General features: G+C 38.0%; 1 protein-coding gene across 19 annotated transcripts in view; it reads right to left on the reverse strand.

Annotated features, from left to right (window-relative positions):
* Positions 1-17,108: 17,108 nt before the first annotated feature.
* Positions 17,109-26,268, reverse strand: part of LOC124381300 (adhesion G protein-coupled receptor L3-like) — a 298,169-nt gene continuing 289,009 nt past the window's right edge. For 6 of the 19 annotated variants that reach the window (XM_046842786.1, XM_046842805.1, XM_046842787.1 and 3 more), the window contains 3 exons: positions 21,676-21,804; positions 20,586-20,603; positions 17,109-19,578 (listed from right to left, as the gene is read on the reverse strand). In XM_046842786.1, coding sequence (XP_046698742.1) covers positions 18,602-19,578; positions 20,586-20,603; positions 21,676-21,804 — 1,124 coding nt within the window. In that variant the 3' untranslated portion in view covers positions 17,109-18,601. Of the gene's footprint in view, positions 19,579-20,551; positions 20,604-21,675; positions 21,805-26,268 lie in introns of all 19 variants that reach the window. The other 13 variants (XM_046842803.1, XM_046842802.1, XM_046842797.1 and 10 more) reach the window with 5 other exon arrangements.

The raw sequence follows: 26,268 nt of genomic DNA on the forward strand, positions 1-26,268 counted from the left end.
CTAAATAAATGAGATTTCAATCTTCCTTCGCTCACCTTCGAATGAATTAGATTTTTACTGGGCAGCCCGTTGTCTGTTGTATACCTAAAATAAGTAACAGAAATAAATAAAAGTTGCTCGGTGCATTAACATTTTCACACAACAAAATATAAAACAAATAATTGCAAATTGCAAAAGTTACATGTACAATAGCTGAATATGAGTATTAGAGAAAATGCATAGGTTATTACAGACTGGTAGCACTGTTATTCATTTATTTTTTTTTACTTTCATTCTTTTAGACTTTTATTTCAGGGGAAGCCAAAAATATACATTCAAGTTTTTAGTTTCCAGTCATTTATAGTATATGTCTCAATCGATCGCGATCTACCCGTCGATCGCAAAGGTAGTGTGGGTAGATCCCATTACATTAAAAAAAAATAGACGTCAGGCTGGCACTTATCCTCACTATGAAATTGGGTGATGATTGACATACAGGGCATCCAGTCTGACATCTAATCCTTGATGTCTAATGCATGTAATAGCGCGCCAAGTGTGGCAAAACTCTAGCAAACTACCGAGTTGCCTAGTTAGCCTGCAATTTATTTCTTCTAAACTTAAGAAAGGGTAAAAATGAGTGGGGAAGCTGGAACCCAAAAACCTACCACTTCCATACTGAATGGGAGGAGGACTTTTTTCTCACAATGTCGTATTCGAAGTTCGTTTGCCTGCATCTGCCAGTCTACAATTGCTATCCTAAGAAGGATAATGTGGAGCGGCATTCTCGGACTGTTTACAAAAGCTATGACACTGACTTCGCTCCGAAAAGCGAGCTGAGAAAAGGAAAGGTGAAGCAACTAAAATCACAGTTGTCTGAACAGCAGTCATTTTTCTCACATCTGACCACAAAAGCGAAGGCAGCCAACGAAGCATCATTGCGGGTTAGTCAGTTCATAGTTATGCACAAGAAGTCCTTCGAAGATGGAGAGATGGTAAATGTACAGAGTTATATTGTGTGATATAAAAAAATTTAAATATTAATATATGTTTTGCATTTTTATAGTAGGCAGATCATCACTTGGTCATTTTATATGTAGCTTGCATGCTGAAAAAGTGTGTGTACCCCTGACTTACATATATGGACTACAACACCAGAGTACAACACCGCTGCTGACTAAAACATTTGATTCTGCCTCTTGGTTTCTTTTTTGTTTGCCACAATAAAAAATATCACCATCTCCAATGCCTGACAGTGTGTATGGATGTGTATGGAGGTGGTAGCTGACACTCCTGGGCCCCTGAGCAAGGCCCTTAACACAGTAGCTGCTTTGTTGCATGAATGAGATAAATGTGAGTTAATCTGGATAAGTGCATCTGCTAAATTCTATAAATGTACGCATGTAAATATGGAAATGTACAGTGACTAACTGCATATTCAACAAATTCTCAACTTCAATAAACACATGTTCAAGTACATCCAGTAAAATCTAGTGACCAGGGGCATTCAAAAATGTTTAATAAATAGCATTTATTTTCAAAAATGACATACATTGCTTTAACCTTTTATGTGAAAGGTATCTAATAGCAGTCTGTATCTATAGATGTAACTATGAAAGTTCTTTCTGATTCGGTAACTCAAACGATTGTCAAAGTTGCTGCTATAAAAAATGAATCATTCTGACCAATCAGACTTGTGAATTCACCAGTGCCATACCTACTGTATACCATCTCTCTTTTTCTTTCTTTCTAGCATCTATTTATTAAGCTTAAATGTTTTAAACTTAATGCAGTACTTTATCTTTGTGTTTGATTTAGACTCAAAAACACAACTTTCAAAACAAATTGTGCAATGCAAACTTTACAAACAACATGAACTTGTCACTGTGGACAAATGACCATGCTATAAGGAGGATAATTAATGGCTAGGTTCGCATTATGCTATTTAATATTAAATACAGTGAAATGCCCCATTAGCCATGGATTATCCCTTAATGTATTTTTTGGAGAGATGCGAGTGAGAATAACAGGACATATTTCCAAGTGATTATCCAATTCAGCAGACAGGAAAAACACCAAAGAGCAAAGTTGAGACAGACTTTAGTGTCTATTGTCCAGATTGGTACCAATTCAAGCTTTAATTGCGACCAGTGTATTCACCTATTGTATCATGATGAATCCTGTGATTAGCTAAACAACACAAGCCCTATCTAAAGGACTATGAGCTGCAACAGTTTTACACTGAGAGTTTTCTGCCCTATTAAAAGAAGCTGATTGTCCTAAAAAGATGACTGATATTCTGCCCACAGAAGGAAAAACATGGCTGCCAATGTGAGAGACCTTACAAACAAAGATATTTGAGTGTTTTTGTGCGTTTTCTTATTGCAGGCGGCTTTGCGCAGCTAATAATAAAAGACTACAGACATCTCCACTCTTACTCTGGTGTCAGAGAGTTAGTGATAGAAAAGAGAAACAACTACTCGGAGTGAGACAGAGACAGAGCATGTCGCTGTCAAACACTTCTGGAAGTCGTTAAAGTATTTAAAGCAGGAAAAAATAGTGGAACAGAAAAGCACTGCACCTTTGAAACACATCCATGCTGTACCACTTCGGTTGCCATAGAAACTGCTTTTAACGTGTTGAAACGGTTCTGTAGAAATCTGTAAATGAGTGACAATCTGCACAGGGATTTATTTTTTCTTCTCCTTCTCGAGTTTCATTAGCAACTTGCACTTGTTAATCTGTAAATTTGAAATAAACAATGAGCTATTAAGCAAGCAGACAGTAAGAATGCAGGCTGGTTGGGGGTTGAGAACTTTGAGAAGATTTTGAAGAGCTGTGTCTTTTTGATGAAGGATTTATGGTTTGAAGAAACATCTCATGTATTTTTTTTCCAGTACACATCTGAATGAAAAAGAGGCAGTCAGGTTTTAAATGTGCTATTGCTTCATCCAATATGCAGCCGATATCCCATTCCTGTCCAATATGATGCGGATAAACAGGTCCGAGTAAAACCTGAGAGACTTCAGTATATGGGATTCAGAATGAGTTTACACTCAGCCAGTCTGAGCTTCCACAGCTGATCGTCTGCACTCACCTTTATGAATTCCCCATCAGGATTTGCTCCTGCCAACCAGCTAGTTTTTTTTGTGTGTGTGTGTGCTGCTGGATTTTAAGAAATATTTAAAATTCGTAAGAAATCAACCATTAGTTAGTGTACTTGAGTTTGTGTATATAAACAGTCCTGTGATTAAACATGGTATGGTTTTTGGTGCCAAACATGCTGGTTTGAGTTTTTCCATTAACTCCTGCCTCTAGTATTGAAATACTATAGTGTCCAAAAATGTAAAGAAAAAAAATCCAGTGAATACTCTTTACAACCGTGTTGAGCAGAAAAGCATGTCAACACTGAGCCAGATAGACTACAACAGTAGACAATCAACAAAAACTGGGCTACAGGCTCAAAATCAGACATTTGGAGAGTGAAAAAAAATGTTGCATGATCTGATCATTACAATATGTGCAGCAGAACGTGGATAGTGAGATGATAAATCAGCAGTAAGTCCAGTACATGATCAATGCACTCTTGGATTTGGATTTAAAACGAATGTTTCCAAAACCTTGTCACAAACTAAACTAACAGTACAGATGTTTTATATCCAGTATAATGTGCTCCTAATAAATTGGCTAGTTAGAGTCAATTTGAAATCAGGTTTTAAACAGAGTATCCATTATAAACAACTCTGTGTGTGTGTGTGTGTGTGTGTGTGTGTATGTGTATGTGTGTGTGTGTGTGTGTGTGTGTGTGTGTGTGTGTGTGTGTGAAGTCTTCGAGGACCAATTCTTTCAAAGTAAACTTTCAGATGCTTATTCCACTCAGAACACAGACTGAGAATGAGGTCAAGGATTTGACTGACAGAACCCCAAAAAGATTACATTCCAGTCTGACTGTGTTTAAAAGAAAGATATTTATTGCTTTCAATTCTGATTAATTTCCTTATTTTTTTTTACTTTACAAAAAACAATAAAGGCAGAACAATCTTGCTGTTTTATTTTCTGAAGCTATTTTTCAATTTGCCCAGGTAGAAAAGATGCCCAACTAATGAAATACTGCTGTGTGAATTATTTATTTGAAAAAGAAGATAAAGAAATTGCATTTAACTATGACTTCCAATCGTGACAGATGGAGAGTGGAGTACAGTACAAAAGCTTTTGGCTTTATCAAAAGCCCTGCAGTGATGGTGTAGAGGCTGATAACATCATCTCCTCCTGGCATGCTGATGTTTTTTTGTTTTTTTTTCCAGGTAGAAGAGCATGGGCTTAACAATATCTGCTACCATGTGGTCGTTATTGAAATAATCAATAGAGAAAAAAATTTTGTTGCAGTATTTTTCTCACTTCTAATATTTAGCATATTAGGTGACACTTTTGTGTTTATTTACATAGAAGAAATACAGAATTTGCAAAATTGTATTGCACATGAAAAGTGAAGCCCGGTTTAATTGCACATTTCTATAGAAAGTAGCGAAGAAATAAAAAGCAATCTTTTCATTAAAACCAATTAGCAAACAAATGGCATGTTAGGCATATTCATTCCCTACACAATTTTTAGTTTTTATACAAAAGACTATTTATTTAGAACTTTGTTTTATTAATACAATTTTAATTACAAACATTCTGAGTTTTCTGGAAATCATTTAAATCACTTTAGAAGATAATAGGACAAACTGAAATTTATATTGTTGGACCTTCTATTCGTTTAACACATACACAGTGGTAATATTAAAACCACTGACAAGTCAAGTCAAGTTTAATTCATAGCGTTTTTCACAACAAAAATTGTCTCAAAGCATAAATTTAATTTTAAGTGTTATGGTGAATGATGTGTATTTATCTCTGATGAGCAGCCATGGTGACTGTGGCAAGGAAAAACTCCCTTAGATGTTATGAGGAAGAAACCTTGAGAGGAAATGTGATGTGAATAACATTATCTTGGTACATTAGTCAAGGAGTGGAATAGATTTGACAGCAAGTGTTTCATTGTGCTTGTAATTAACCACTAGCTAATTGCAACATAATATATATTGCTCAGATTTCAATAATTCCTCAATAAATAACTGCTGATGTTTCTATTATTTGAAACAACACAAACGTGTTAATGATTAAATAATAAATAATGTAATTTCTTTAAATTTTTTAACTATATTAGTTTGTTGATTGTTTGAAGCATGTAGCATTATATAACCTTGAGTGCAGGTTCACTGGTTGTCTTTCTTTTTAGTAGGTACTATCAACTGCATACCCAGAACACCTCAAAAAACCTGCTGCTTTGGAGATGCCCTGACCCTGTTGTTTAATTACATTTACGCCCTTGTCAAAGTTCTTCAAGAACATGTAAATAACATTTACAAATTTATGTAGTTGATGTGATGGAAGCAGAAAAAATTGGAAAGCATAGGAAATAAGGGCCGAATTGTGATAGCTAGATGACTGGGTCAGAGCATCTCCAGAACTGCAGATCTTCTAGAGCTTTTCTAGTATGCAGTGGATAGTACACTATATGAAAGTTTTTTGACAGATGACCATCAGATATGTATGTGCTTTTTAAACATTTCATTTAACATTTAGTCCTGATTCGCTGTTATAATTGCCATCTTTTAGGAAGATATTCCTGGAGTGTGGTAATGGAGATTTGTGCTTATTAAGCCATGAGGCCATTAATAAAGTCAGACACTGATGTAGGGTGAGGAGGTCGGGGTTCAGTCAACGTTCCGATTATTGAGGTCAGAAGTAGAAATTCAAGCTCTATAGCAGGCCACTCCAGCCTATTTAATCCACAAATTCATGGCGCTACCTTTGTGACAGGGGCCTTGTCATGCTGGAAAAGGTTTGGGTCTCCTATTTCAAGCATCCTATAGGATTATGTGTAGGTCCATACAGTGTACTAGCAAAAGTGGTCCAAGGATGGACATGAATGCATTACCTCAGACAGGTTAATGGATCCCCAATATTTGCATAACTTCATCTGTTGAGTTACTGCATCCTTTAATTAATCAAATTATAAAAAAATATATAACTGCATTTTCTTTTTTCTTATCATCATCGAGGTTTGTTGTTTCCTATTACAAAAACACCAGTTATCCTTGAGGAATTGTTGAAATCTGAGCAATATTTTCTCTCAAAAAATCCATTTGTATCTAATCAAGGTAAGTGGCCTCAACTTAATGATCAAACCTACTGTATAAAATCCGATACACACAACTTTAGTAGATATATTCCCTGAATAAAACTAAATGGTGTAAAATAAATAATTGGCAACCCTTACAAAATAGAAATGTTTGTGGAAAAAATATTAAAAGATTAGGAATAAAAGAAGAGATAAAAATCAGTCACACTGAATTTTGTGTATCTCTGTAAGAACTAAGGCATGGCTAAAGAGGAGATCCGCAGTATTAAACAGTAATAAATTTTAAAATCACTTCATCAAAATACTCAAAATTCTGCATAAAGTCCCTTATAATCTACATAACACATCTCAGAGCTATCTTATAGTAAAAGTACTTTTTTGGTCCCTTGGTTTAAGGAATAAATTATTCTTACATTCAAATGCTGCAGAGTCTGCAGTCAAAAATCTTTGTGACTGTTATAAATTCCAGTCAGTTTAATGGGAACAGTATAAAGTGTTACATCCAACAAGAGGGCATCATGTTTGGGACCAAAAAGAATTTCCATTTTAACAACTTACATTTTTCCACATGACATCAGGATCGGTCAGTTTTTAGTCATTTGTATTTATAATAATAAATAGTTAGCAGTTAGTAGTTAATTGTTTGCATAATTCATCATGTCTAACAAAATTACCAAGTTAATTTAATTATCTTTAGGCAGAAAGATCGTGTTCCACACTAATACAAAATAGTGGAAACATAAACCAAGTCCTGCCAATACTGTATTTTTATGAGTATGTAGTAAGAAATGGCTATAAAAAAGGCTCTTTTCCCGAAAAAAGAGGTGGCCAGCAGGGCTGAGGTCTCAGTTAATACTTTCAGGTTTTCACCAAAGAATTAAAGCTTAAACAGTCTCCAGCTTCTGGCCTCAAGCCAAAACACAGTTCAAACTTGCAGCATCTCGACCTGCTCAAGAGCTAGCAAATCAGATGATGCCAAAGCTTCTAGATTTTGAAGTCCTAGCAGGACCACAGCAGATTTCAGGAGTACAAGAATATAAAGAAATGTCTACCAGTGAGTGTTTTCACACTTTGTCCAAATATATTAATCCATACTCAAAGCCAGTCTTGGTCTTATTTAGGGGATGGGATTATAAATACATCTTTCCCAAAATTGACAATAGACATCTACACTTCCATATTTCATCCAATTCCACTTACCTGTACACCTTCATAAAAGGGCACATTGTGGTTGTAAAATTAGTTTTACAATCCGTTGCACAATGGAAAAGAACCAACAATAGACTGCTGTTTACAATATTCTCTTGGTGGTCAGTTATTATCAACACTGTGACACAGTGACAACAGTCGTTGTACTTTGTTATATTGGAACCCTGAGATTGGATTGTAGGCTACTTACGTACGCTCCAGGATACAGTACTAGGCCTAATGAACCTCGAATAAATACCAGTGGGTAGCATCGTCTCTTCACAGCTCTAGAGTCCTCGTTTGATTGTGAACTTGAGTTCTTCCTTTTTCCATGTGGGTTTCCTTCACCTACCAAAACAATGAAAAATTTGCAAGTGGGTAAACTAGTGGGTAACAGTGCGCCTTCACAATTTTGCCATCAAGTCCTTACCATGTCTCTGCGGGTTTCCTCCACCTATACAGTGCTAGTAGGTGGATCTGCTTAACTGCCATAAATAAGTGTGCCCTGCATTTACCATTCATTCATACTTGTACTATTCTGACCTGGCTCCAAATATTCCTGGGAGAGAATACAGATCCAATGCCACTATGACCACCATAAAGCACTAGGTGAATAAATGAATGATGGCTAGAGGACCAACTACATACAGTAAGCACATAAACTGATATATTTGGTGAAGACATGCATGTCAGATACAACCTACTAGAAATAAGATATAGAATAAAATTACAGGTTATCGATTATTAGTGCCGCAGAATACCGGAACTACTCACTCTTTAAAGTTAGCCCCCCAAAAAATCTTAGATACTTACATCTATAATAATTTAATGTTGTAGTTACTACCAGAATATTTGCAAATATTATAATCCATTACTTTCTAATTGGTGCAGAGGAACTAGTGAAACACCTGAACATCTGTATTTGATAAAGCCATTATTTAAAAAAGGAACTCTGTGTGTGTGTGTGTGTGTGTGTGTGTGTGTGTGTGTGTGTGTGTGTGTGTGTGTGTGTGTGTGTAAGGGGGGAGTATACAGTGCATTTGGGATTCTCATTAACATGAGGGAAAGAGTCCCCCATTTTTCATTGATTTCTGTGTTAGTACTGGGGAGCAGTCGTAGGGCAGATGTGATGACGTGTCTCTGGAGAAATATGCACATGCTACTTTGTCACCTCTCTGATTAAATCCAAATTTAGTTCCAACTCATTTGCATAACACCATAAAGCATGACATAACAACATAACATAACATAGAAATGGCAGTTTTCATCAGACAAATCCAGGCTGTTTCTCTTCGCTGAAACACAGACGTACTTAACAGATGCATGTACACATGCTACCAATAAAGCATTGTATTTTATATTGAATATGCTTTTAACTGTTTTCTACTTCACTATACTAGCTGTAGTTATGATTTAACCTCAGCTTTGCTTCGGGCCCCATCATGCCACCCTGTCATGAATTATTCTCTCATAACTGTATGCCTTTGGTGATTTTACTCCATACTTAAAGTAACCATTTGGTGCACAAAAAAAAAAAAATCTAATTTACAGTGTTCCTCTTTCTCCACATGTTTAATATTTTGCTTATGTAGTTATTGGCGCTATGTGTGCGTAGGAAATCATATTTCATTCATGATTTTATTTGTTTTAAGGCTACAAACAACATGTTTGGCTCATAGTCAGTCCACATTTCATTTACGCTGAACTAAAACAGCATGAAGTCCCATTAAGAAAGACTCCTGTAGCTTTAATCACATTTTCTTCTTAATATTTGCTTTCTGTTAATGTGTGAGAGGGGATATTGACTCAAGATTGTTATTAATATATTAGTTTATTAAGCTTGCCTAAAGTACCGCCCTTGGGGTCAATTTAGCTCATAATAAATGTGAACAGTGAATGAATGGAAAATAATTGCAATTCGGATTCATTTAGTAGAGTTTCAGAAATTCCCAAAATGTAATAGCTTTTTAAAGGAAAGCTAAATTCACTTTTCAGGTGAAAGGAACGAGATGCGACCTTGAGGCTACCACTCTAGAGACACAGTGTTTTAGGGTTTTATTAAGGACTGGCAACAAATTATCCAGTGATCCAGATGGCTGGCCCAGTATCAATTCAATATATGAAGACTTGAAGGAAGCAGGGGCCAATGAGAGAAGGTTTACTAGCTATGTAGGACTTGTGGTGTACTATATCTTGAACTCTACTGTGGACATCAGTTGAATCGTATCTTCTGGTTTCAAACTGAATCAAATCCTTGCTGTTGAAAGTTGATTAGTTTTGATGTTCTTATAGCTAGAGTTGAATGAATCTCTCCCTACACTCTGATCTTAATAACGCATACCTAATAATCACTCTCTTTATCTCTCCTTCAGTATGTGTTGTACCTGAGATGCCAATGTCTGATCCTGGCAAACTTTTATTACTTCTGTGTCTTCTCTTACTCTCTGACTCTGCCTGGATCTAACAGTTTGGAGCTTCTGCATGTTTGACTCACCCTGTGCTGCTCTGAACTACCCAAATAGTGTTTGATGCTCATCCCTTCTTCAACTAATCTAGCCTAGTTTCTGCAGATTTAGTGTTAAGAGCTGCTGTTGTAATCAATAAAACATTACAGTTTTTACTGTTTGTGTACTGTAATAATCCTTCTATTCTTTGTTGTTCGAAATCGAATGGTTAGCAAAATATCCTCACCTCATCTCAGGGAGTTTTTCCTTGACACTGTTGCACTGCTTCATGTAGTGTCTGTTTATGTTGGAGTTTCTAACCAATCATACTTCAGCCATAACATCACCTATTGCCAGAGTCAAAGGTATCTGCCGTGAGGCCTTCAGAATCAGCAATGTTATTCGAAGCTTTTCCTTTAACCAATTAGACAAGTGGTGACTCCGGGGGCATCTAGCAGACATAAAAGAACATCAGCATTTTCACACCCTTTGACTGGATGTTCAGAGATCGCACTAGTCAGAGCACGCAAACCACACTAAAGGCCGAGATGTGAATTCACAGCCCACCACTGCTTTTCAGTATTCTACACTCGCTTTTTTATGCTTTGGCCACTAGGTGTTTGACCAGTTTGCTATTGCGATCACCTGTGTCTCATTCCTTTGTGTATTTAAACAGCTGTTTCTCAGTTTCATTGCTTTGTGTTTAGAAGTGCAAAAGCTAGGCTTTCAGGTCACTTGTTACGCTGATGCTCTTGCATGTTGATTAATAAAATTCATTGTTATTTTCTTCTTTTGCCTTTGTATTTTTCTGTCCTTTTAGCTCTTTGAGTATCTACACTTGTCTTGTGCATTTACATATTGGATTTTTCTTGCATTAATTGCATATTTTATGAATAACCTTTAGATTTTTATTTGATCTTTTGAGGTATTTGTATTTAAGGTTTATCTTCTTTGGCTCATGAAAATTGCCAGACTTTCACACTACAAAAGTGTAAATCTTATTGTTTGATTGATTGTTACAGCTCTGTCAATTTCCATAAAGCTGCTTTTAAACTGATGTCTACTGTTAAATGTGCGATATAAATAGATGTCATTTTTTTTTAAAGTCTTTTATAAAGTTAGCAAAGAATTTGATTAGCACATAGCAATAGGAGTTATGAGATTAAACAATAGCACAACCTGCTTCCGAATCCTCTTTCACTTTTAGCTGTTTTTTAATTTGCTTCCAGAAAACCAGTAAACCAGATGAAAAAAAGAAGGCAGATAAATAAAGTATAAACTATATAAAATATATAAAGATATATATATATATATATGAGAAAAAAGTGGATACACAAGGTATGCTGGTATGCTTATGATATATAGCCCTATATATAATAATATAAATGGTGCAAATGTTGTGCTTTTACATCAAAGCACCACAATGAACAGAAATTTCATTGAGCTTCAAATTGTTAGGATGGTACCACAAAGGCAACCAACCTTGTACAAAGATTTTGCTTATTGACCACTATTTTCAACAGGTATTTGTTAATATAAAATGTTTGTGGTTACAGCTTGTTGATTGACTTTTTTGTGGTCTAAAATGATTATTCTATTCTGCATATAATCAAGCAAATGAGAGAGGGAGTGATTTCTGACTTTGCACAGTGATGACATTACTTGTAATCCTAAAGGCAGACCAATTAATCAGAGGCACAGCGAACTGTAACCATCACAATGGAGTTGAAACAGTAATTGTGCGTAATTTCTGCTAGTTTTCCGAGTGAAAACGTGCCACTATAATTAAGCAATATCTCCCAAGCAAGAGTGCTGTCAGAAAAAATTATTAATCATGGCTGTGTTTCAGTACACAGTTATGCCAATATTCATAGAGTCTGACAGCATGGTTGTAAGTGGGATTTTAGTTTGATACAATAGTTCTATTAATTAAAAAGTTACTATCAAGTAACTAACATTTTAGACACTGCGTGACAAAATATTTTGTTTGTTATTACTTTATCAATCGAAGTAGCTCCCAAGCAAGCCATAGCTGGACATGCAGAAGTAAGTGATGTGAATATGACAGACAGACAGCCAGACAGCCAGACAGACAAATGTATAATTAAAAAAATAGGTCAAAGGTATCTCCCGTGAGGCCTTCAGAATCAGCAATGTTACTTGAAGCTTTTGCTTTAACCAATTAGACAAGACAGACAGACAGACAGACAGACAGACAGACAGACAGACAGACAGATAGATAGATAGATAGATAGATAGATAGATAGATAGATAGATAGATAGATAGATAGATAGATAGATAGATAGATAGATGTATAAATAAAAAAATAGGATAGATGGATGGATGGATGGTTTAATGGATAAATAAATACATTGATCAAATATATGGATAGACACCTTGTTAGATAGAACTTTATAAATTCCAAAGGTAAAATGATAAATAAAAGCAACAACTGTTGCAAGTTCCATAAATTGTAAGTAAATATTCAGTAAATTAGAATATAAATTAAGTAGATTCTGGCTAGACACCAGTCCTCTGAGAAAATATACGTGGTAATGTAACAGATGTGCAGCAGAATATAAATGATCTGCAGAGCGTCCATAATACGTTGTCTAGTGAGAGTTGCACAGTCATGTGAAACAGTGGAGCAAAGTTGAGCTCAGCTCACACAGGCCTCTGGGATTAGTTAATCAGTAGTTATCTACAATCACAGTACCAGGCTGCATTGACACAAAAACCTTTTCTTTTCAACTTCAATTACACCTGGACCATGTTGGTATGTGGTCCTAGATTGGATGAATATGTACTGTAGATCACCACTGTGATTATTTTCAGCAGAAGGGTGGGGATTCAAACAAAATTGGAAGCAACCTGCTGAAAACAGAATAATGCTGAAAACATTCGTGCAAGAAATCGATAAGGTCCTGCAGGGCATTTTTGGGGACAGGCGCATTAACATTAATAACACACATAGGTCAAAGGTGAACTATCGGTATCGACAGATCCGATCTGAGCACATAAATGGGCGCATGAATTGTGAAAATCTGAGCACTTGAATTGCACCAAGAAAACTGTAATGTGAATGCAGCTGTGCAGTAATGTGATTCACATTAACAAGTGTGCTACAGATGCATTTGTGATAGAATCTCGGCATGGGCCTCGCTGCAGGGAAAACACACTGCTCTCTTTCTGATGTGCCTGTGGGCCTGCACTGTGATGAGCTGATTCTATCTGTTAAGTCTTCAGGCCATGTCCATATATTTAATTAAAACAGCCTTGCCCCCCACCCCACCCCACACCCACATACCTGTCTGTCAGAAGTGGGTGGTAGGAGAGGCACTCTCTGTTCCTCAATCACCCTCTAATTTCCAGATTAGCAGCACTGATTGTAGCTCTGAAGACTGCATGGAAGGAGAGTGTGAGAAAGGAAGAGGAAGGAAAAGAGAGAGAAAGAGTAGGGAAGAACACAAAAGTAGCAAACAACTGAGAAGCCACCTATTAGTACTAAGTGCACACATCTATACTGCCACCTTGGCTGTCCATACAAGGCCATACAAGGCCTAATAGGAAAAAAAAAAGAGGTTGTCATGGCAACCGCTAAAGAAAAAAAAAAAGATGTCGGCCAAGTAAACAGTGAATTCTCTTTTTTTTTATGACAGTTGATGGAATTTGCTAAAATAGATATTTGAAAACACTTCATATGCTGTACTGGGTAAAGTGCCTACAAACATATATATGGATCCAAAATGGTTTGCATATCTCATGTAACATACTGTGGCAGGTCTGAAATCACCCTCAGTGGGGAAATCCACAAAGAAGAAATATGATACAACACCGTTAGAGTTTTACATAGTTTTTCTAAACTTATCTACAATAGTGATGCAAATTATTTTTTGCAATTTTGGTTTACCTGGGACTTTTTGCTCACATGCTAAAAATAACATTGTGAAATTGCAGATTATTTTTCTATATCCTTTTAACAATATTTTACATGATATGATGGTTGTAATATTACAGTGTAACCTCTTTAGAAACCTGGACATTATAACAATGCCAAAAGCTCTCTCTGAAAAAACTCTGAACTACCAATCAGCAAGATCGCTCAGATGTCCCGCCCTCGAATGGTGTTACTCGACACTGGCAAGAGCTGACAAATATCAATGGTGTCAAAAGTCTGTTTTTCTGTTTCTCTCTCTCTCTCTCACTTTATTTAAAATTCTACAGGGCACTACACCAGTCATTTGCCATTTAATGTCCCTGCTTTTAGTGTCCTATCAGCACAGACGCACAAGAAAAAAATTCACTGACTAATCATCAAATCATAACGACTGGGTAGCATTAGAAAGTAAACGTCACAATAGCTGAATTAAACAGTGTCAGGACACGTCGCGTTGTAGCAATACGACCTCGGCCGGGGCTCATCTGCTCCTTTCAAATGGCGAGGAACAACATATAATTTGTGCATCAAACAAAGTGGACAGGCTTTTATCAACATCGTGAGGCATCCTGACAGCGTGGACGGTGATTGGGCGAGTCGAGACGGTTATGTAGCTTTCTCTGCAATTAATGCTGTTTGGTTGCATTAGAGCCACGGAGTGGACCGGGCTGAAAAACGACCTGTGTTGTGCATCAAAGATGTGGGGACTCAGGGAAGACAGGGAAGGAGAGCAAGAGGAAGAAAATAATGTGTCCTTCTCTGTACTAACAGTGAGAGAAACAGAGACAGAAAGTACTTGAGTGCTCTTGAAACATTAATAAAAAATGATTTAAGCTGTAAGTAAAAATACAGAGCCTAGCAAACCTTGTAGCAGAAATGCTCAATTTTAAACCTTTTTATAAAGCAAAAGTTTTTTTGTTTTTTTTTTAAGTTTGACCATAAGAGCTTTATTTGTCAGGAACACGAATGCAAGGCCAGATTATTTTGTCAGGTTTGCGACTGGGAGGACCCAAATGCCAGACGCAACAGGGGTATGGTGAAAACAGTCTTTAATAAATGAAATAGGCAGGGGGAAAAACACAAACCAAAAAACAGACCAAAGTCCAACTGGTAACAGGGCAACTGGTAACAGGGAAACAGGACTTGAGATGGACTGCCACTGGTAGAACGCTTTGGAGGTCAGAAAGGGCCAGACAAAGCATAGAGTGAGCCTCTTGGAGGCTGCCTCTTTAGAGACCAGTCTCTGATAGGCACCCAGGTTTTCTAGCCGACATGATGAGACAGAGTGAAACCCTCTGTGGAGACTGAAAATACAGTTTTAAAACAATAGAGCAAAAACACAAACCAAAACAAAACAGTACGAAGTCCAAACGAAAGGAAAGAACAGACAGGGTTGGAAACAGGAACCAGAGCAGGCAGGATGGTAAGATATAATCTCAGGGACATAAAGTGCCGGTGAGGTAATCTGGCAGTGAGTAAATGTCTTTGGTGTCCTGAAATGGCAAGATGGCCACCTACCCGGAAGTGTGCGCCGCGAAACCCGGAGCAAGTGCCGCAAGCCCAGGAAGATCCTGACAGTATGGGCTTTTTAAACATCCTATACAACATTTAGTCCCTATTTGTTGTTATAATAATCTCCACTTTACTAGGTAGATGTTCCACTAGATTTTGGAGTGGGCTTGTGGAGATTTGTGTTTATTAGCTACAAGGGTATCAGTAAAGTCAGATACTGATATAGATGATGTGGGGAGGCCTGGGGTGCAGTCAACGTTCCATTTCATCCCAAAGGTGTTAAATAGGGTTAAGTTTAGGGCTCTATAGCAGGCCACTCAAGATCTTTCACGCCAACCCATGTAAAGCAAATCTTAATGGAGCATGGCTTTGTACACAGGGGCATTGTCATATCAGTACATGCATATCAGTGGTGGGATGTCAGGGCCAGCAAGGCCTTCTCTGTTGGCCTAAACTCTAACAGAATCACTACTTTGTCTATAAATATCTATTCAATTATTCCCAATAGCCTTTTCTCTTCATTTCATAGCGTTTTTCTCAGTTGCGCTGCTCTTGCAGCAAGACTAAGTTTCAGTTAGAGCTTCTATCCAATCAGATTTCAGCTGTCACATCATATACTGCCATACGGCCAGCAGAAATGAACAGCTTGGGCTCTTGATAGATTCAAATCCATTGCTTTAACCAATCAGACTGCAGTTTGGACACTCCAAGGTGTGGTCAGAGAGCAGACTACTGCAACCTGTAGCAAACTGCACAAGCTTAAATATACTGTATTCCTGTGGATTTATTAGCTGTTCTTTTATTCCACAATGACTAACAGAGAAGAAATAGATACAGTCACAGATACACTTACAAGGACATTTCAAGAGGAACTTTTTTAAGAAAAGCTGGATATATTATGGAAAGGTCAGCCAAAACAGGAGCCAAGACTTGTTGAATTGTGTTAATTAAGTTTTGTGCTTTAATTAAGCCATTCATTCTCAATGCATGGGATGCCGGTCTGTAATGCAGTGCTGTTACTGCATTATAATGCAAATCAAAAAAATCTAGATCTGTTTAATACCATTCACCTTTATGCGCTTCCTAAACATCAAAACATCCGAATCATCCGCATGTTTGATTTGACACGTTTTTACGCTGGATGCCCTTCCTAACGCCCTTCCTACACATAATGATCAACAAGTTCAGATGGCTGAACCTCGTCTATACCAAATATTTAATAATGAGGGGAGGGCATGTTGTGAGAACGCAAAAACTTTCCTGGATAAAAAAATGATGTTTCGAACATCATACGCTTTCCTTCTTTACCGGTGTAAAAAGTCCTTTATCTTCACATACTTTATATCATCAATCGAGATTCACAGGTCAGCACACACACACACACACACACACACACATACAGACCCAATTGAAATGTGTGGAATTACACTAGTCCATTAATAAGTCTTTGGTGGGAAACTAAAAATTGAACTGTGTTTTTTTTTTCTTCACTGCTTTTAAATGAAAAATCCTTGTTGCAACCATAAGAACTGCTCATTCTGGAGATTTTCACCAGCTCAAGAAATGATTTTAATTTGGGACAGACTTTAAAGGGCTTTGTTTGGATTCAGTAGAATTGCTTTAGCCGGGACAGCGCCACTAATCTTCTCCAGACATGGGGAAAACACGCTTTTTTGGATTCAATCACACACTCATTGTTTGACGCCTCTAATGCACTTGTAACTGGTTATTAACTACAGCCAGATTGGCTTTTTTTTTTTAATGAAGTGCTCTTCAGAGATTTTTGGCATCCGTTTAAAAGTCTCTCAAGCAAACAGAAAAAAAAAACAAAAAACACCCACATAACAGCACCCCGGCAAAAACTTCAGTCTTAAGCAGTAATTTATTTGTTGGCAAACAAGTTTCACTGGTACAACAAATATTAGTCAGGAGGTCATTGATTCAGTTTGATAAAAAAAAAAAAAAATCGATATAAAACAGAGGAGAAAAAAAACAATAAATAAAAGATGGTCAATTTTTTGCGAAAAACAAAGGTGACTGAAGTGAGAGACCGTGGATGTCTTGAAAGAAATATATATATTTATATACTTTTATTACCCAGCTGAAATGAAACAGGTTCTTTCACCTTCTTACTGCATATTGAATATTAAGCTTTTAATATGTCAAACATCCCTCGTCATTTTATACAAGTGCCTAGTGCGCATAAACGTGGAGGTCTGTCTTCATCACCTCTGGCCCACAATGCTGATCAGTTTTTATCTATACAATGAAGATAAAAATAAAACAAATTAAAGTACTGGGGGGACAAAAAAAAATCTGGTTACATTCTTAAAATGACAATCAGGAACTGTTTTGTTTTTTCTGTGGTCCCATTAATTGCTGCTACTAAATTGTAATGTATAAATCAAACGGTGCGTAAGAGCAGAAGTGCAGTCTGGACCGAGAGCGTCAGGAGAGAAACTGAACTGATTCTAAATCACCACGCTTACAGAGGAACGGAAAAAAAAAGCAGACTGCAGACTGTAATGCTAGTAGCTGTACATTTACATAGAAATATCTTATAATTCTCTGCAATATTAGTTCTTTCCCCTCCTCTTTTTTTTTGAATATTTGTTATTAATACGGCAAAAAAAAAAAAGAAATTAAATGTAATGGAACTGAACAAAGTGCCTTATGGCAAAGTCAATCCTTTGCAAGAAAGTTTCAAAAATGCACATTTCTTTTTCTTTTTTTTATCCACTCCACGTATTGGGACGACTGTATCGGACTCATCGCACAGGAAGGAGAAACATTTAAAAAGCGGGATGTCAGTTAAAGAAGTGTATTAAAATAGTCTTTTGTAGTGTTTTTTTTCCTCCATCCGATTTGATTTGTTTGGCTACGCGCCGCCTCAGTGTTTCAGTCTTTATTTTTCTTTCTTTTTTTTTTTTTTTTTTTTAAGTTTTTTTTTTTTTTTTTTGAAAATCCATCAAAAAGTCTCTTTTCTTTCTCATTTCTCCCACTAAATAACACGGGAATCCATTATCCACTTAGTGTTCTCTGTCTGTCTGTGGGAAATGAAACCGCACACTAAAAAAAACAAAAAAAACAAACATCATGTCTGAGGCCAGACATCTCCAATCCTTCAGTCCAATCTGTCAGAATACAAAAATCTCCTCGTTTATTTCTTCCTCTTTTTTTTTTTAGGAACACATAAAAGAAATGTCTACGACTGCGGACGATTGACCAGTACGGAAAAGCGGCGGAAATGATGTAAGGAATGACACGTGGATACCACCAACATATCATGTTTTGCGTGTGTCTGTGTGTGTGTGTGTGTGTCTGTGTGTATGTGAAGGTGTTGGTCTTGTGGTCCTCTATAGGCTGGTGACGAGCTGGGCAGGCTCTTGGGGGGTTTCAGTGGGTGGAGCCTCGTCCTTATTGGCTGGACCGATGAAGCCATCGCTGCTACCTCGGCCTAGGTGGTAGTAAGAGTGCAGCTGGTGCAGATGGTTCTTGGAGCCTAGGTTAGGCATGCTCTTGTAGTACACGTCATCGCTCTCTGTGGGCTCACGTGCATCCTCACCTGCTCCTCCTCCTCCTCCTCCTCCACTGCGTGGCAACGTATGTGTGTCAGACCGCTCTTGGCTGGTAGAGTCTCTCCTTGGAGAGGGCGTTTCATCGCCCTGCTCCTCGGTCAGCAGTGGAAAAAAACTGTCACTGTTTTCCTGTGGGAGGCGGCGGCGAGACGAGGAGGAGGTGGAGCCGAAGGATGGTCGAGGTTGGGGGTGATGGCTCGGCCGCTGCTGGGGTAACAACGGGGTGTCAGATTCGTCGCGGATCAATTCGAGGCCCAAGCTCTCATCAGGGATGAAGGCTGGAGAGTCATCCAAGTCCAGCGTGAGGCTGAGAGGAGGAGCCGAGGCATCTTTGCCCCGCCCACCACCCACAGTTCCATTATTATTCATGTTACTGAGATTACTCATGTTAGCCAGGTTGCTCACGTTGGCGAGGTTGCTCATGTTGCTGACGTTACTCATGTTGGCAATGTTGCTCACGTGAGTGACGTTGCTGATGTTGCTGACATTGTTGACGAGCTTGTTGACGAGGTTGTTGTGTTCATGGTTGTTCAGGTATGGGGGCAGGTAGTTAGAGGTGAGCTCTTGGAGGATGCGTTTCTCCAGCGGGGTGTGCGGGTGCGTGGCATGCGGGACGCCGTAGCCGCCGCGCTCCATCATTTGCACGCACTCGCTAAGGTAATCGGCGCCCGCCAAACCGTAGCTGTTGCCATGGTTACCATTCAGTGGTAGAGTATCCATGACACTTGTATCCCGGGCATTGTTCAAGATTCCCTCTGAAAGAAAGACAGTGTTGGGGAGGGAGGGAGTAGGGGGGAGGAGATTATTATTACAGAAGTCTGAAACAAGGACTCAAAACACACATACATCATCATACTCGATTGGAGACACAAAACCACGAGTCAGCAATCTGTAAAAACTTCTCAAGGTGACCTGAGACGTTTCCTTTTAAGAAGTCTGATCTCAGATATCGCCATTTTACATTTCTATACAATGCAAGGAAGAATGTCAAACTATATAAGTAGGTAATCAGGTAAGAACAATGCACACACACACACACACACACACACCCACACACACAGTCAAACACACAAATAAAGCACAGCCATGCTGACGCTCATAATGTGAACCAGGTCTTCCAGTCAGACTCCAATCAAAAAATCAACACTGGCCCTTATTTAGCACTACATGGTTTGCATGACTAATCCCACTCAAGGGACAAGTGTATTGTTTTTCTTTTAAAAAAAGTTATTCTATTCGTTTATTTATATTTTATTAAGGTGCTAAATAAGGCCGAAGGTGAAAAAGGGGGAGAGGGGATGAAGGCATCTCAAGCTCTCTCATGCGGAGAAAGTATGGAGCTCCTAAAGCCTTTATGAAGGCTCCAGATCTTTCTCTTGAATCGGCAGCAGAGAAAAAGTGGGAGCAGGTAACAGACGAGGGCGTTTCCCCCTCTGTATTCAAAACAAGTCTTTTTTTTTTTTGCCACTTTTCTAACCTTATTTATTTCTAACTTCCTTTGAATTAGTCATTTGCCTACAAATCAAAACTGTACTTCAATCGATAAAAATGTGAACGGGCCTCACAGATCAGACCATGAATTGACTCGTCATTGTTATTTTAGGGGAAAACAATTCCAAATTGGCAACTCTATTAAGTACAATCTTATTTAAAAAAAGAATTAATAATAATAAAAAAAAGAAAAGAAAAAGAAAAGCAAGTAGAAGAAGGAAATACAAGGACAATTACATTTGGTAAGCAATATTTAGCTTGACTCCCATACTTGTCTCTCTGTAGGGGTCTTAACGGACAGCATGGAGAAAGGAAGAAAGAAGGAAAAGAAGAAGGGAAAGAAAGCACAGGTAAGCATTCAGTGACAGGTCTGAAAAAAAGGACATGCATGACACACAAGGACGACACGGAAAACACAAGGAGACAGATGAAGAAGAGAAACACGTCAAAAGTGGCCTTGTTAAGAGGTAAGACCTCGCTGAATCCTTTCCGGCTATTCGAATCCATTAGAAAAAAAAACACAAAAAAAAATTATATATATATATATATTACAGAATTATCGATTGTACTAAAACAGTCATCAGCAGTACCTTGGGATCTACTCATAATTTTAGGGCTTTTATTGATATTACATTTCAAGGTTGAGATGATGCTTTTCAGCCTTTCAGCATTTTAAGTCTTTCCAGTTCCAGGAAACTCGTAGTATGATGCCAAGCTGTAGTTTGCACCGAACTGGTGAGAAACATACATCTGACTCTACTTGATGTACAATCGAATAAGTGTCTGTGGGACTCTTTCCTTTTCAAAAAGCCTTTACCTTTGTAAAGACCCCAAATAGACAAGGGACGGATGAAAAAAAAAAAACTTAGAGCGTGAGAGATTTAAGGCAGAATGACGGTGCACGGGAGTAATAAACAGAGAAGGCGGCGTGACAGCATCATGCGGCGCTGCGGCGGCCGCCGAGAAAAGTGTCAGGCCTCCTGCTGTGTCCTCGCAAGAGCGCATACACACTGCAGATGCTTCAGCGACTCGAAGCTGAACAAACACCTCAGAATTAAGCTCGGTAGGTAAACAATTCGGGAGGCGCCAGAGAAACCCGAGCTCACCTATTTTACCTTTGTGTAGTCTTTATTTCATTTATTTGAATCCTTTTCTGCATGCTGCTGTGTGTGATGCTCACTGAGGAGAAAGGAAAAAAAGAAAACACCAGCAGGAAACCATGACGCAGCTACAGAAAGGCAAATCGAGAGATGCAGGAATGCGCAGAGCCCTGCCCACTTACACACCCGCATGCCTCATGCACTAACACACCCACACGGAGGGAGCCAGTTAGCCGAGGTGATTAAAAAGGACCAGCACACCTTGTGTGTTGTACATGCTCAGAGTGGGGTTGTTATACACGGTCGCGTCGCCCACTAAAGTGTTATAGGGGTTGTTTGAACCGTGCGGTCGCAGCAGAGCATTTGAGATGAGATGATTGGCCATAGCACCTGATACAGCCACACACACGTGCGCACGCACACACACGCACACACACACACACACACACACGGAGAAAAAAGACACAGAACGTTAGACAAATGCAGTCATGAAGTCCACACAACATCAGTGTTGGTACGTTGCAGGTGGAAGAACAAGGCGCAAAACATTAGTATTCGAATGAATCGTTCAGAGAACAAAGGAAGCACGGAGGAAACACCCGGAAGGTAGCAGATGCGACGGCATCGTCTGTCCAGCCGTGCAGCCTCAAACATAGCAGTTTTGCGTGTACGTACAAACACATGATTCCTGCAGGGTTTTAAAACAGCATATGCAACCGTTGGAACATTCATAGGTTATGAATATACAGAATGATCAGGTAGACATTGAACAAAATGTACAGTATGTCTCCGATTACACTTACACACAAGCCAGCTCCCTCACATTCCCTTTGTTATTTGCTGTTTAAGTCATGAAAACATCGTATGGGAAATCCAGGAAGGATTTCTCATATGTTCAACACTAGTACAACCCATGATTTGGATATACAGTAGGCATAGCAAAATATTTCTGAGGACCAATCTGAGCAGGTGAATACATATTATCTATTAACATAAAACTGGCTATAGTACAGTAAGTTTTGAATCTGAACCTGACCTATTTATATGCATTTATATAAATCTGACTTCCAGAGAAAACATTTTTCATCAAGAACATGGGGGACTTAAAGTTACTGTACTTAAGTAAATTTTTACATTTGTAAGAATTTATTGTATATACGATTACTCTACTTCTTTATAATGCATAATGCCATATGTTTTACTCCACCACATGTCCGTTACCTTGAGCCTGATACATAACCAGTGCTAAATGAGAGCCTTTTGTGGTTGACCATGACATACATAATTGATAATCTCAACAATGGTGTAACTATAGAATATGAACAAATTATATATAATATAGTGTGTGTGTGTGTGTGTGTGTGTGTGTGTGTGTGTGTGTGTGTGTCACCCCAATGTGGATGCTTTCCATTGTAAAATCTGGTTTCTCTTAAGATTTATTTCTCATGTTATCTCAGGAGATTTTTTCCTCACCACTGATGTGTTCTGTTAAATCAATAAAGATAAACGTATAGGCACAAATGTATATCAATTTAGATTTGTTATCTCTGTGAAGCTGCTGTGTGTGAATGCCTATTCTTAAAACTGCTATCCAAATAAAAGTTTGTGTAGTCTTTGAATCTTTGTGGAGAGCAACGATTCTAATTCTCAAATCCTCAGAGACTCTTTTGCCATGAGGTGCCATGTTGAGCATCCGGAGGTCAGTATGAGAGAATTGTTCTCAAATCCCCAAACACAAATAACTGATCTAATACAAGATACACACATTTGTATGGTCCTGTCAAGCAGACAAAAGCATGAACTTGATGAATAGGACATGTGGGTTTGCATGGTTAAGCAACATTACCACTACCACTATTACCACTTAGGGTGTACTCACTTTTTTTTGCCGGCTATTTTGACAGTAATGGCTGTATGTTGAGTTATTTTCAGAGGATATACAAGCTATACAAGCTGCACATTGACTAAAATATATACAAGTTTTATTTCTATAGTATTGTCCCTTGAAAAATAAGACTAAAATGGTTGCAGGGGTGCACTCACTTTTGTAAAATACTGTGTGTATATATAGTTTCTTTTTTTTTCTTAAATATATATACTGTATATACTGCAAGTCTGTAGTAGTTTTACATATTACCTAAGCAACACTTTCAAAACATATAAAGAACATACATTGTTCAATTTCATACCATCAAAGGAATACCTCACCCTCTATTTATACATTTATACATATATTTTGCAGTTTTGTGTTACAAATTTGCATGTGTGACTTGTCAACTTTTACTTCACTTGCGTTTCTATCTGTTTATGTATCCTGCAATCAGTCTGTTTTTCTAGATGCCTTCCATATCTACTCTGAAATAATCAAATACCACTAAATAAATGAAACATGCAGCGATATGTGGAAGAAGAACAAGGGCTTGGTTTCTCTGGAGAGAAGAATGAAAGCGAGAGAGAGAGAAAGAGAGAGAGGAAATAAGCCACTCTAGAGAGGATGAGGAAAGTTACAGTAAGTTTGAGCATTTAAAAAGATTTTTTATTCTGGAAATTACTGAGACATAAGTAACGTGATTTTTTTTTTTTTCTTGCCAGCAACTATAGCAACTCTGCAAACTTTCTTCCGATGAAAAAGTTGAACCCTTGAAAGATCCATGTTTTCTTCTTCTCCGAATTACTCAAATGAGTACATATTTCACATTGTTGGAAGGAAATGAGCCTAAAGCAGCTGCTGCTAGTAAAATTGTCTCCTTGCAGCAAGGCCTCGGGCGCTTTGAATAACACAAGCGAGTGTTTTTAACCCAGCCGACATAAACACAACGTACAGCCTAATGTGCTCGTCTTGGCCATGAGTCATTCGCTCAACTTTTGTGCTTTTGTGAATGCATGCTGCTTCCTGGATTGTTACTTTAGCCCTTCAGCATCCCCCGGTGATCAGCGGAGACAACAAAAAAATAAGCCTGATGTAATAATATATCGATTGTTTCTCAGCTGTTGCTCATTTCTCTCAAGCAGAGGTATTTCTTTTTGAAAGTGCAAGACATGATGCGCTTCATGGAAGTCTAGACTTGCGGCTAGGACTAGTGGTGGGTGGAAAAACGTCATACCGGTGAAAAAGTCTTCAATTTCTTCTTTTTTTTTTTCTTCTACCAGAGTGTCACAATCAACAATCTACATGTTTATAATGTCGAGAATGACAGCCAGACGGTGGAAAATTGTCTTGGCCCCATCAACAATACTTCTGCAGTCAACATCATTTTGCAATCAAGTTACAAGCTGGAAAAAAAAAAGTTTGTCAATTGGAAAAGTGGATTTTCTTGTAAATATAATACACTATATAGACAAAAGTTTGTGGATACCCGAACATAACATTCAAATATGCTTTTTATACATTTCCACATTTACTCCCCATTTGCTGTTATAATAAACTCCACTTTTCTGTTTTGTGGAGATTTGTGCCCCAAGAAGGTGTTAAAAGTAAAGTCATGGACTGATGTTGGGTGCACTCAGATTTCCAATTCATCCCAAAGGTGTTCAACAGGGTTGACGTCAGAGCTCTATAGCAGGGCCAATCAAGATTCCACTTCCACTCCAACCCATGTAAACCATACCTTCATGAAGCTCACCTTGTGTACAGGTGCATTGTCATGTTGGAACAGGTTTGTGTCTTTTAGTTAAAGTGAAGGGAAAATGTAATTCTAACAATTTTTAGACATCCTATACAATTGTGTGCTTCCAACATTGTGGTAACAGTCAAACAACACATCCCTGAAAAAAGTCACGTGTCCCGAAATATAGTGTATATAATTACTACAACTATAACTACTACCACTACTAATATTAATAATAATAATTACCGTATTTTCCGGACTATAAGCCGCTACTTTTTTCTCCACGCTTTGAACCCAACGGCTTAAACAACGAAGCGGCTAATTTATGGATTTTTCCTGGGTTTTTCCCGGTTTCACAAACTTCAAGCCAAAAAACTGAGCCCCATAACATTAGACCAATGAAATTGCGGAATGCTTTAAGGTGAACCAATGAAACTCTTTATATTAAATCAGATGCGCTCCCACTGAATCAGGCCGCACCACATCATAAATATGGATGATGTTCCTCTGACGTTTCCTTCTCATTCGTCACGCTGAAAACAACCGGGCATGAAAAAACACACTTCACCTGTGTTCTGAGCTGCACGGCATCGGGAGAAAAGCTTCACCGATGGTGATTTTTAAACGCACGACGATGCCAAAAGATAAACTCCCGCAAGAAATTGTTGTGAAAGGAAGGAGGAAGACAGTGAACAATGACTTTCTTAGTAGGCTACTGTTTAGATACAAGCCGTGTAACAGACACTGTGTTTCGTTAAAGCCTGTGTAAAGTTTATTAGTTTCAGTGTAGGCTTATAGACAGGTGCGGCTTATTTATGTTTAAAATAAAAATCTTTGTCAAATTCAGTGGGTGCGGCTTATATTTGGGTGCGTTTAATAGTCCGGAAATTACGGTAATGTTCCAGTATTTCATGGAACAGACGTGGAACACACACTTTTCATGTCACTGCAGGTTGTATTCTAACTATGTTTGTGACAAATAAAAAAAATCGTGAATCTTGGAATAATAATTATCATCAACATACACTGAATTTAGCTTTAAATCTCCTGTTGCTTCGTACATAGAAAAATATAGACGCATCTAATACATAGAAGACAAAAATCCAATAATAAATCAAAAAATATCTAAAAAATGTACAATACAGTATAAGTTCACATTTGTTAATTATACAATATTTTAAAATCCATATATAGATTGTGAACAGCCTTAAAGCGTAACATTTGTCAATCCTCGTTTATTTATTTT

The sequence above is a fragment of the Silurus meridionalis genome, chromosome 28, assembly GCF_014805685.1.
Source record: "Silurus meridionalis isolate SWU-2019-XX chromosome 28, ASM1480568v1, whole genome shotgun sequence".
NCBI lineage: Eukaryota > Metazoa > Chordata > Actinopteri > Siluriformes > Siluridae > Silurus > Silurus meridionalis.